The sequence below is a fragment of the Ranitomeya imitator genome, chromosome 5 (assembly GCF_032444005.1).
Source record: "Ranitomeya imitator isolate aRanImi1 chromosome 5, aRanImi1.pri, whole genome shotgun sequence".
Lineage (NCBI taxonomy): Eukaryota > Metazoa > Chordata > Amphibia > Anura > Dendrobatidae > Ranitomeya > Ranitomeya imitator.
In genome coordinates, this window is record NC_091286.1 from 370,390,057 (window position 1) to 370,403,504 (window position 13,448).

The window sequence follows — 13,448 nt, forward strand, 5'->3', positions numbered from 1 at the left end:
CGGCCCCTTTACTTTCAGTGCAGCAAACTCACTCCAGAAGTTCATTGTGGATCTCTGAATGATCCAATGTTGTCCTAAATGCCAAATGATGATAAATATAATCCACCTGTGTGTAATCAAGTCTCCATATAAATGCATCTGCTCTGTGATAGTCTCAGGGTTCTATTTGAAGCTCAGAGAGCATCAAGAAGACCAAGGAACACAACAGGCAGGTCCGTGATACTCTTGTGGAGAAGTTTAAAGCCTTATTTGGATACAAAATGATTTCCAAAACTTTAAACATCCCAAGGAGCACTGTGCAAGTGATCATATTGAAATGGAAGGAGTATCATACCACTGCAAATCTACCAAGACCCCGGCCGTCCCTCTAAACTTTCGTCTCAAACAAGGAAAAGACTGATCAGAGATGCAGCCAAGAGGCCCATGATCACTCTGGATGAGCTGCAGAGATCTACAGCTGAGGTGGGACAGTCTGTCCATAGGACAACAATCAGTCGTACACTGCACAAATCTGGCCTTTATGGAAGAGTGGCAAGAAGAAAGCCATTTCTCAAAGGTATCCATAAAAAATGTTGTTTAAAGCTTGCAACAAGCCACCTGGGAGACACACCAAACATGTGGAAGAAGGTGCTCTGGTCAGATGAAACCAAAATCGAACTTTTTGGCAACAATGCCAAACCATATGTTTGGCGAAAAGGCAACACAGCTCATCGCCCAGAACACATCATCCCCACTGTCAAACATGGTGGTGGCAGCATTCTGGTATGATGGCTAAAATTGAAGATGGATGGAGCCAAATACATGACCATTCTTGAAGAAAACCTGTTAGAGTCTGCAAAAGACCTGAGACTGGGACGGAGATTTGTCTTCCAACAAGACAATGATCTGATCCCAAACATAAAGCAAAATCTACAATGGAATGGTTCACAAATAAACGTATCCAGGTGTTAGAATGGCCAAGTCAAAGTCCAGACCTCAATCCAATCGAGAATCTGTGGAAAGAGCTGAAAACTGCTGTTCACAAACGATCTCCATCAAACCTCACTGAGCTCAAGCTGTTTGCCAAGGAGGAATGGGCAAGAATTTCAGTCTCTCGATGTACAAAACTGATAGAGACATAACCCAAGTGACTTGCAGCTGTAATCGCAGCAAAAGGTGGCACAACAAAGTATTAAGTTAAAGGGGCCGAATAATATTGCACTCTCCACTTTTCAGTTTTTGAATTTGTACAAAAATTTAAATTAACCAATAAATTTTCGTTCAACTTCACAATTGTGTTCCACTTGTTGTTGATTTTTCACCAAAAATTTACATTTGATATCTTTATGTTTGAAGCATGATATGTGGGAAAAGGTTGAAAATTTCCAGGGGACCGAATACTTTCACAAGGCACTATATGTAATCAGGTTGATCTAAATCTTGCAATTCTGAGGTTTTTTTTCTTTTGTGCTTTTTATACTTTCACAAGGCACTGTATGTAAACAGGTTGATCTAAATCTTGCAATTCTGAGTTGTTTTTTTCTTTTGCGCTTTTTATAGATTTTTGGGGGCATAATCCTTTTTCTTGTGGCCCTTTTGATCATCGTATCACTCTTCCTTTCTAAGTAAGTACTATATTTTGTATTACGAAGTTACTGGTCTCTTTAATATTTTACAGGTATTTTTTTTTCTGGTTTTAGCATAAAGACCATAATAATGTGTGGCCGGCAAACGTTTTGCCTGCTTTCTGGTTTAACAGCAGATTAGTACCGAGTACTACAGTCATCATGATCTGTTATATGTAGAACAGAGTTGGTGTGAATCGATTTGCAGGATTCAGTCCATCTGGATGGGAGCCCCAAGAACCGCCTCCTATGTCCTGGCATAGGCATTCGAGACTTTTCTCTTGATTGATTAGCCGGTCTGGCGCAGAATCATCATTGTGGTGTGATGTACATGTGATGTGCCACTCCAGGTAATCACAAGAAGAGTCACGGATGCCGGGTAGTTGGGGCTCTCATCCAGCTGCCATATTGCTAGACTGAGTACTGTGAAACAATTTGCACCAACTTTTATAAATATAACAGATGACTTTAGTACTTGGACCATCACTAATAAGTGATGTTTTATTGTACATTCAGAGAAATAACCAGCAATACGCTGTCCATTTCAGAAAGCTATCGGCAATCTAATTTTATTGGGTAAATTGGTACTGCTTCAAAGGTGAATAGTTGTCCAGCTTAGTAACAATTCCTTATCAATCCATGCAAATATCTTTATCATGAAGTACTGGTAGTATGTCAGGATTAGCCATGTTGTCACTTTATGGGGTAGCTTGTAATATGTTTTGTTTTGGTTAAGTGACCTATCTATTGGTATTTGACCATATTTAGGGATGGGCGAACCGGAACAATAAAGTTCTGCGTCCGGAACTGAAAACCTACTGTTCGTGCATGGACACCGAACACGGACTTCACCAGGAAGTCCGTGTTACTGTTCGGGTTCGGTCCCCCGAACACTGGGTGTTTGTCACACTGTCATGTGCATGTCAGCGTGATAAACACCGCTTCTGATCGGCGATTAAATCATACCTACCGGTCAGAGAGCCGCTGTTCCCACACTGTCAAATTACAGCGTGAGCCCGCAGCTGTGATCGGAGGTACAAAATTCATCACCTTCAGCCTTGCTGAAGCTGACAGCTGAGGGTTGCAGCCCCCAGCTGAGTTTTGCCTGGCTGGTTATCAAAAATACAGGGCAACTCACGTCGGGTTTTTTTTTAATTGTTCATTTACAGTGCAGTAGCAGCTGATGAATACTCCCATCAGCCGCTCCTGCTCTCACTGTTATTAGCGGCAGCAGGTGTCAGCTGATGGGAGCGGTAATCCCATAAGCTGTCACCAGTGATCGGAGGTAAACTTGATACCTCAGATCACAGCTAAGCGCTCACATGGTCTTTTAACAGCATTGGAACCGCAACTCTGACCGGCGGTGATGATTTAATCTCCGATCAGAAGCGGTGTTTGCCGGGCTGTCATGCACATGACAGTGTGGCAAACACTGGATGTTCGGGCACCCATTCAAGTGAATGGGGTCCGGGTACTGCTTTGGTACCCAAACTTTTTGTAACTGTTCGGCCAAAACCGCCGGACCTGAACATCCTGGTCTTTAAATGTCTACTTGCAGCCTAAATTCCTTAGCAGCATTGTCTTTGATTATCCCCAATACTCAAATCAATTACAGGGACAGACCGTTTACTCAGGAGCAATAGCAACTTCAAAATTGTTATATCACATCTGTTGAAGTAAATTCTCTAAGCCGTAGGTCTGGGTGAGCAACACGGACCACAGACAATTGCAAAGCTGACAGGACTTGTCAGACAGATGTGCACAGGAACTCTAAATGTATAGTCAGTCCAAAACCTGCAGCAGATAAAAGGGTTAATGGCAGAGTTGTAAAGCCTCTTTCACACTTCCGTCTTTTGTCTCACGTCAAAATCAGTCGATTTTTGAAAATGCAGGATCCTGCAAAAAAAAAAAAAAATTGCGGGATCCTGTTTTTTCCCATAGACTTGTATTAGCGACGGATTGTGACGGATGGCCATCCGTTTCATCCGTCTTGCACTGGATCCGTCGGAGAATTGCGGTCCGTCATGGAGAGAAAACGTTCAGAGGAACATTTTTTCTACACGTCGGAAAATCGGTCAGCGACGGGTCCTGCGCTGTCTGTCGTCTGCTATAATGGAAGCCTATGGACGCAGGATCCGTCGCTGACCGTCACACACAGGAATCCAGCGACGTATCACGTTTTTTCCCTCTGAGCATGCCTGGAAGGATTTTCAAGGCAGGGGGAAAATCTCTCTCTCTCTCTCGTCCCCGGAATACCAAGTCCCATATCTACACCGCAAAAGCTCAGCCGACGCATCCGTCATAACACTGGATGCGTATCACTATTTTATCGACATCCGTCGGCATGTGTTTCCGACGCATTAGGATGGGACGCTGCCGATGGAAGTGTGAAAGAAGCCTAAGCTGTCAGCTTTCTGATGTTTAGTAGCAGAGAAGTATCCAATTATTAAAAAATATGGTTAACCATAGGCATTAGTGATGAACAAGCAATCTGGATATTTGCTAGCAGAAAAAATTACCCTTTGTTGCAGCAGCTTAGTGATGTAAACAACACCAGTGCTGGCAGAGAAGAATGTGTTAAGCTTACTGCAATTGAATGGTTTATGGCTCTTCTGAGCCAAGCAGTATTTGATAAAGACGTAAGAGTTCAATGATGAGATGATTAGCCATCTGAGAGAAATAGAGGGTGAAACAAAACACCTAAAATACCTGTGGAATCTAGATGCAAAGCTAATGATGGCACATGGCTGTCTGAGGTTGCTTTAAAAGGTCTTGGTTGATGATGTCAAAAGATTTTGTCAGGTTACGAGGCGGCCATATAAGAAGAAATCAAGTCCTGGCACTAGTGCCGGGATAGACAAGCAACCTTCATAACCCATTTGGCTTTTCAAAGTTATTGAGTAAACTAAAGCCATTCTTGATAAATGTATTGCCTACAAATGAAAAATGATCAAATAATTTAAAATCCCTCCCCCTACCCTCTACTTAAGGAAACATGTAACAAACTACCAATTCAAGAAAATGGAAAAAAGTTTAAATATACAAATGTAAGAGAAACTAGTCAGTAATGCATTATCAAAATGAAGCCACAATGAGAGCCTGTCGTGCCCTGAATAATAACACAGAGGACATTGATGGAGAAAAAAACAATATAGAACAAAGGGAATACTCCAAAAACGGAGTAATAATCAAGAATATTAATTTTTATTAACAATCAAATCAGGAACATAAAACATGAGATAACACAAACTCTACAGAAATAGGCACACACTGTGCAGGAGTTTGGTCAGGAATGGATTATGGATAATCAACACCATATAGTACTTAATAAATACTTATATTATTAATCAGCAATGATGATATACAAGGAACACATGAATACAACAGATACCCTTAATTTCTGCAGTAAGAATAGTTAATTTGGCCTTAGTAGTAGGGCACTGCAGTTCAGCCCGGCTGGGAACACTGTTGTGAATTCTGTTGTCGGGCTCCCTCCTGTGGTCATGAATGGTACTTCGGCTGGTTCTGTCCATGGACTTCCTCTGGTGGGTGTTTCTGAGTTTCCTTCCACAGGTGACGAAGATAATTCGTTAGCTGGCTGCTCTATTTAACTCCACTTAGATCTTTGCTCCATGCCACCTGTCAATGTTCCAGTATTGGTCTAGTTCACTCCTGGATCGTTCTTGTGACCTGTCTTCCCAGCAGAAGCTAAGTTCCTGCTTGTATTTCTTTGGTTTGCTATTTTTCTGTCCAGCTTGCTATTTTTATTGTTGTCTTGCTTGCTGGAAGCTCTGGGACGCAGAGAGAGTGCCTCCGCACTGTGAGTCGGTGCGGAGGGTCTTTTTGCACCCTCTGCGTGGTATTTTTGTAGGTTTTTGTGCTGACCGCAAAGCAACCTTTCCTATCCTCGGTCTGTTCAGTAAGTCGGGCCTCACTTTGCTAAATCTATTTCATCTCTGTGTTTGTATTTTCATCTTTACTCACAGTCATTATATGTGGGGGGCTGCCTTTTCCTTTGGGGAATTTCTCTGAGGCAAGGTAGGCTTTATTTTTCTATCTTCAGGGCTAGCTAGTTTCTTAGGCTGTGCCGAGTTGCATAGGGAGCATTAGGAGCAATCCACGGCTACTTCTAGTGTGTTTGATAGGATTAGGGATTGCGGTCAGCAGAGTTCCCACGTCACAGAGCTCGTCCTTTGTTATCAGTAACTATCAGGTCATTCCGTGTGCTCTTAACCACCAGGTCCATTATTGTCCTGACCACCAGGTCATAACAGTACAGGTGGCCCAAAGTACTAATGCATCTCAATAGAGGGATAAGAGAAGTTCTGAGACCATTTTTTTTTCTTTGCAGTGTGTTTTGTCTCTCTTTTCCCCTTTACCTCTGGGTGGTTCAGGACACAGGTGTAAACATGGACATTCAAGGTCTGTCCTCTTGGATGGATAATCTCACTACAAGGGTACAAAACATTCAAGATTTTGTGGTTCAGAATCCGATGTCCGAGCCTAGGATTCCAATTCCTGATTTGTTTTTTGGTGATAGATCTAAGTTCTTGAATTTCAAAAATATTTGTAAATTGTTTCTTGCCTTGAAACCTCGCTCCTCAGGTGACCCTGTTCAACAAGTAAAGATCATTATTTCTTTGTTACGTGGTGAGCCTCAAGACTGGGCATTTTCCCTTGCGCCAGGAGATCCGGCATTGCGTGATGTTGATGCGTTTTTCCTGGCGCTTGGATTGCTTTATGACGAACCTAATTCAGTGGATCAGGCAGAGAAAATCTTGCTGGCTCTGTGTCAGGGTCAGGATGAAGCGGAGATATATTGTCAGAAGTTTAGAAAGTGGTCTGTGCTCACTCAGTGGAATGAATGTGCCCTGGCAGCAATCTTCAGAAAGGGTCTCTCTGAAGCCCTTAAGGATGTCATGGTGGGATTTCCCATGCCTGCTGGTCTGAATGAGTCTATGTCTTTGGCCATTCAGATCGATCGACGCTTGCGTGAGCGTAAAGCTGTGCACCATTTGGCGGTACTATCTGAGCATGGGCCTGAGCCTATGCAATGTGATAGGACTTTGACCAGAGCTGAACGGCAAGAACACAGACGTCGGAATGGGTTATGTTTTTACTGTGGTGATTCCACTCATGCTATCTCCGATTGTCCTAAGCGCACTAAGCGGTTCGCTAGGTCTGCCACCTTTGGTACGGTCAGGGCCGGCGTTAGGGGCAGGCAGACTAGGCAGCTGCCTAGGGCCCCCGCTGCCCTAGGGGCCCCCAGCCAGGGGTGGACACACTGCTGATGGCACTGCTCCAGGGCCCAGCGGTGGAGGGGGGCCCCTGCAGGCAGGCCCGGTATTATGCAGGATCGGGCCCCTCTCAATCCCTCCTATAATGATGGAACACCCAGTGCCAGGGAGAGAGCGGTGCGCGAAGTGCAGGAGATCAAAAAGGGGGCGTGTCATGCAGGGAGAGACGCTGGCCAATGAACGCTTTCCTTACCTCACCAGGACCAGACTGAGGAGAGCGCTCACTGGTTGCTGTCCTCCTGCATGGCGTGTCCCAATCGTGAGTACTCACCCCTACAGTCAGGTGAGGTGCTCCACCGCACAGCACATGGAGACAGCAGTGGAGGAAGAGAGCCTTAGGGGGTCTTCTGCTCCCTCCACTGTTCTGTCCCCAGCAGGCTGCAGCGTCTCCTCACTGTGAAGAGATGGGGGAGGAGGCTCACTGCACGGGACAGCAGGTAGAACCAGGGGGCTAATATCAGTGCTGTCTGCTCTGTGCCCCATCCCCCACAGTGGGGTCTGCAGCCCTCTGCAACTGAACTATGTGACCTCATCCAGGGCTCATCTGATCACCTATACAAGATTAGTATGTGTATATGTGCTTGTATGTATGTATGTATGTATGTATGTGTGTGTGCATCTGTGTGTATGTTTCTATCTGTGTGTATATCTGTGTATGTATGTACAGCATATGTGTGTAATGTATGGTATATTTGTATGGCTGTGTGTATGCATGTACAGTATGTGTATGTCTATGTGTGTATGTATGTACAGTATCTGTGTGTATCTGTGTATGTGCAATACATTTCTTTGGATATATGGTATATATGTATGTTTATGTGCATGTACATACAGTATATGTGTATGTATATGTGTGTACGGTATGTGTATACTATGTGTATATACTCTATGTGTGTATGTATGGTACATGTATGTGTATCTGTATGTTCGGTATATGTATATATGTACGGTATGTGTATTTGGGTGTATGGTATATGTATGTACGGTATGTGTGTACCATATCTATAATATAACGCTGGGAGCGTCACTCTGTCCGAAGCCTTTATAGACTGCGCCGGCGCAGTCTGGCCCCCACAGAGTAACGCTCCCAGGAGATCGCGGTATGCGTAAGCACTGAACGCATACCGCGATCTCCACCGGAGAGTCAGGGACCGCCAGGAGGGTAAGTATATTCACCTTTCCCCGTTCCAGCGCTGCGTGCTGCTCCGTCTCCCGGCTCCTCTGCTGTGACAGTTCAGAGGGCGCGATGACGCGCTTAATGCGCGCCGGCGCCGCCCTCTGACCAGTCACAGGCAGAGGAGCCGGAGTGTGTCTTCAAGAAAATGGCGCCGGAAAGCGCGGACTGCGCATGCGCCGATTCCTGCTGCCGGAATCGGCCCCTGCGCAGTCCGCGCTTTCCGGCGCCATTTTCTTGAAGACACACTCCGGCTCCAGTGCAGGTGTGTCTTCAAGAAAATGACGCCGGAAAGCGCGGACTGCGCAGGCGCCGATTCCGGCAGCAGGAGGACGAAGAAAATGGGCGGAAAGGAATGGCGTAAGTAACAAATTGCTGTGGCATGAAGCTGTGACACTTCATGCCACAGCAATTTGTTATTTACGCCACCTGATTCCCTTCCGCCGCCATTTTCTTGGTCCTGCTGCTGGAATCGGCGCCTGCGCTGTCCGCGCTTTCCGGCGCCATTTTCTTGAAGACACACTGCCGGTGCCATTTTCTTGAAGACACACTGCAGGTGTCTTCAAGAAAATGGCGCCGGAAAGCGCGGACTGCGCAGGCGCCGATTCCGCCAGCAGGAGGACCAAGAAAATGGCGGCGGAAATTAATCAGGTGGCGCAAGTAACAAATTGCTGTGGCATGAGGCTGTGGCACTTCATGCCACAGCTATTTGTTACTTACGCCACCTGATACGGGGCATATACTATGGAGCATCTTATGGAGCAGCGTATGGGGCATATGGATGGGAGCAGCAAATTAAAGAACGGTGCCGCAGGATGGGAGCAGCACATGACAGAACGGGGACGCAGGATGGGAGCAGCACATGACAGAACGGGGGTGCAGGATGGCAGCAGCACATGACAGAACGGGGGCGCAGGATGGGAGCAGCACATGACAGGATGGGAGCAGCAAATGACAGAACGGGGGTGCAGGATGGGAGCAGCACATGACAGAACGGGGGCGCAGGATGGGAGCAGCACATGACAGAACGGGGGCGCAGGATGGGAGCAGCACATGACAGAACGGGGGCGCAGGATGGGAGCAGCACATGACAGGATGGGAGCAGCAAATGACAGAATGGAGGCGCAGGATGGGAGCAGCACATGACAGAACGGGGGCGCAGGATGGGAGCAGCACATGACAGAACGGGGGCGCAGGATGGGAGCAGCACATGACAGAACGGGGGCGCAGGATGGGAGCAGCACATGACAGAACGGGGGTGCAGGATGGGAGCAGCACATGACAGGATGGGGATGCAGGATGGAGCAGCACATGACAGGATGGGGACGCAGGATGGAGCAGCACATACCAGGATGGAGACCATATACCAATATAAATGCTCGCCACCCGGGCGTAGAACGGGTTCAATAGCTAGTGTGTATATAACTATCTGTGTATGTACGGTATATGTGTGTGTATGTATGTGCGGTATATGTATGTGTGTATGTAAGGTATATGTATGTACGGTATTTGTGTGAATGTACGGTATATGCATGTGTGTATGTACGGTATGTGTATGTATGACGGTATATGTATGTGTATCTGTGTGCATGTAAGGTATATGTATGTGTTTGCATATACTGTATTTGTATGTATATCTGTGTGTATGTACGGTGTATGTATGTACGGTATGTGTATACTATGTGTATATAACTATGTGTGTATGCATGTAAGGTATATGTCAGTGTATGTATCTGTGTGTATGTACGGTGTATGTACGGTGTATGTATGTACAGTATATGCCGGAACAAAAATCATTGTTCTCATCAGCACATTGCCCGGTGAAAACTGCAGATACGCTGCTAAGATGATACTGTATGGGGACAGATTGATTTACTAGTGATCATTCTGTCCCCATCATTATTCCTCAGCCAGTGTAAAGAGGCTGGAAACAAGCGGCCAATGACTTCAATATTGTTAATCACACTCGTTTAGTTGCCTGAAATCAGCGCATGTAGCTACAACCAACATATTTGTGTTTGATGGTGCAATATGTTAGCATTTGGGGCCCCATTTTAAATATTTGCCTAGGGCCCCACTTTGCCTAAAACCGGCCCTGGGTACGGTACAGTCTAAATTTCTATTGTCCGTTACTCTGATTTGCTCTTTGTCATCCTATTCTGTTATGGCATTTGTGGATTCAGGCGCTGCCCTGAATTTGATGGACTTGGAGTATGCTAGGCACTGTGGTTTTTTCTTGGAGCCCTTGCAGTATCCTATTCCATTGAGAGGAATTGATGCTACGCCTTTGGCCAAGAATAAGCCTCAGTACTGGACCCAATTGACCATGTGCATGGCTCCTGCACATCAGGAGGATATCCGCTTTCTGGTGTTGCATAATCTGCATGATGTGGTCGTTTTGGGGTTGCCATGGCTACAGGTTCATAATCCAGTATTGGACTGGAAATCTATGTTTGTGTCCAGCTGGGGTTGCCAGGGGGTACATGGTGATGTTCCATTTTTGTCTATTTCGTCTTCCACTCCTTCTGAAGTTCCAGAGTTTTTGTCGGATTATCGGGATGTATTCGATGAGCCCAAAGCCAGTGCCCTACCTCCTCATAGGGATTGCGATTGTGCAATTAATTTGATTCCTGGTAGTAAGTTTCCTAAGGGCCGAGTGTTCAATTTATCTGTGCCAGAACACGCCGCTATGCGGAGTTATATAAAGGAATCCTTGGAGAAAGGTCATATTCGCCCGTCGTCATCACCGTTGGGAGCAGGGTTCTTTTTTGTGGCCAAGAAGGATGGTTCTTTGAGACCTTGTATTGATTACCGCCTTCTTAATAAAATTACAGTCAAATTTCAGTATCCTTTGCCGTTGCTGTCTGATTTGTTTGCTCGTATTAAAGGGGCTAGTTGGTTCACCAAGATAGATCTTCGAGGGGCGTATAATCTTGTGCGTATTAAACAAGGCAATGAATGGAAAACAGCATTTAATACGCCCGAGGGCCATTTTGAGTACCTGGTTATGCCATTCGGGCTTTCCAATGCTCCATCAGTATTTCAGTCCTTTATGCATGACATCTTCCGAGAGTACCTGGATAAATTCCTGATTGTGTATTTGGATGATATTTTGGTCTTTTCGGATGATTGGGAGTCTCATGTGAAGCAGGTCAGAATGGTGTTCCAGGTCCTTCGTGCGAATTCCTTGTTTGTGAAGGGGTCAAAGTGTCTCTTTGGAGTTCAGAAGGTTTCATTTTTGGGGTTCATTTTTTTCCCCTTCTACTATCGAGATGGACCCTGTTAAAGTCCAGGCCATTTACGATTGGACTCAGCCGACATCTGTGAAGAGCCTGCAGAAGTTCCTGAGCTTTGCTAATTTTTATCGGCGCTTCATCGCTAATTTTTCTACTGTTGCTAAACCGTTGACTGATTTGACCAAGAAGGGTGCTGATGTGGTCAATTGGTCTTCTGCAGCTGTAGAGGCTTTTCAGGAGTTGAAGCGTCGTTTTTCTTCTGCCCCTGTGTTGTGCCAGCCAGATGTTTCGCTCCCGTTTCAGGTTGAGGTTGATGCTTCTGAGATTGGAGCAGGGGCTGTTTTGTCGCAAAGAAGTTCTGATGGCTCGGTGATGAAGCCATGTGCTTTCTTTTCTAGTAAGTTTTTGCCTGCTGAGCGTAATTATGATGTTGGTAATCGTGAGTTGTTGGCCATGAAGTGGGCATTCGAGGAGTGGCGTCATTGGCTTGAAGGAGCCAAGCATCGTGTGGTGGTCTTGACAGATCACAAGAATTTGACTTATCTTGAGTCTGCCAAACAGTTGAATCCGAGACAGGCTCGATGTTCGTTATTTTTCTCCCGTTTTGATTTTGTGATTTCGTACCTTCCGGGCTCTAAGAATGTGAAGGCTGATGCTCTGTCAAGGAGTTTTGTGCCTGACTCTCCGGGTGTTCCTGAGCTGGCGGGTATTCTCAAAGAGGGGGCAATTTTGTCTGCCATCTCCCCTGATTTGCGGCGGGTGCTGCAAAAATTTCAGGCTGATAGACCTGACCGTTGCCCAGCGGAGAAACTGTTTGTCCCTGATAGATAGACTAGTAGAGTTATCTCTGAGATTCATTGTTCAGTGTTGGCTGGGCATCCTGGAATCTTTGGTACCAGAGATTTGGTGGCTAGATCCTTTTGGTGGCCGTCTTTGTCACGGGATGTGCGTTCTTTTGTGCAGTCCTGTGGGACTTGTGCTCGGGCTAAGCCCTGCTGTTCTCGTGCCAGTGGGTTGCTTTTGCCCTTGCCGGTCCCGAAGAGGCCCTGGACGCATATTTCTATGGATTTTATTTCGGATCTCCCCGTCTCTCAAAAGATGTCGGTCATTTGGGTGGTTTGTGATCGATTTTCTAAGATGGTCCATTTGGTACCTTTGTCTAAATTGCCTTCCTCCTCTGATTTGGTGCCATTATTTTTCCAGCATGTGGTTCGTTTACATGGTATCCCAGAGAACATCGTTTCTGACAGAGGTTCCCAGTTTGTTTCGAGGTTTTGGCGATCCTTTTGTGCAAGGATGGGCATTGATTTGTCTTTTTCCTTGGCTTTCCATCCTCAGACAAATGGCCAAACCGAACGAACTAATCAAACTTTGGAAACATATCTGAGATGCTTTGTTTCTGCTGATCAGGATGATTGGGTGTCCTTTTTGCCGTTGGCTGAGTTCGCCCTTAATAATCGGGCCAGCTCGGCTACTTTGGTTTCGCCGTTTTTCTGCAATTCTGGTTTCCATCCTCTTTTTCTCTTCAGGGCAGGTTGAGTCTCCGGACTGTCCTGGTGTGGATACTGTGGTGGATAGGTTGCAGCAGATTTGGACTCATGTGGTGGACAATTTGACGTTGTCCCAGGAGAAGGCTCAACGTTTCGCTGACCGCCGGCGCTGTGTGGGTCCCCGACTTCGTGTTGGGTATTTGGTTTGGTTGTCGTCTCGTTATGTTCCTATGAAGCTTTCCTCTCCTAAGTTTAAGCCTCGTTTCATTGGTCCGTATAAGATTTCTGAGGTTATCAATCCTGTGTCATTTCGTTTGGCCCTTCCTGCTTCTTTTGCCATCCATAATGTGTTCCATAGGTCGTTATTGCGGAGATACGTGGCGCCTGTGGTTCCATCCGTTGATCCTCCTGCCCCGGTGTTGGTTGAGGGGGAGTTGGAGTATGTGGTGGAGAAGATTTTGGATTCTCGTGTTTCGAGACGGAAACTCCAGTACCTGGTCAAGTGGAAGGGTTATGGTCAGGAAGATAATTCCTGGGTTTTTGCCTCTGATGTTCATGCTGCCGATCTGGTTCGTGCCTTTCATTTGGCTCATCCTGGTCGGCCTGGGGGCTCTCGTGAGGGTTCGGTGACCCCTCCTCAAGGGGGG

The 13,448-nt window shown here is 46.1% G+C and overlaps 1 protein-coding gene across 1 annotated transcript in view; it reads left to right on the forward strand.

Moving 5' to 3' along the window:
* The window catches only part of LMBRD1 (LMBR1 domain containing 1), a 354,508-nt gene that overhangs the window by 213,182 nt on the left and 127,878 nt on the right, over window positions 1-13,448 (forward strand). Inside the window, exon 10 of the mRNA XM_069726658.1 lies at window positions 1,540-1,604. Coding sequence (XP_069582759.1) covers window positions 1,540-1,604 — 65 coding nt within the window. The remainder of the gene's footprint in view (window positions 1-1,539; window positions 1,605-13,448) is intronic.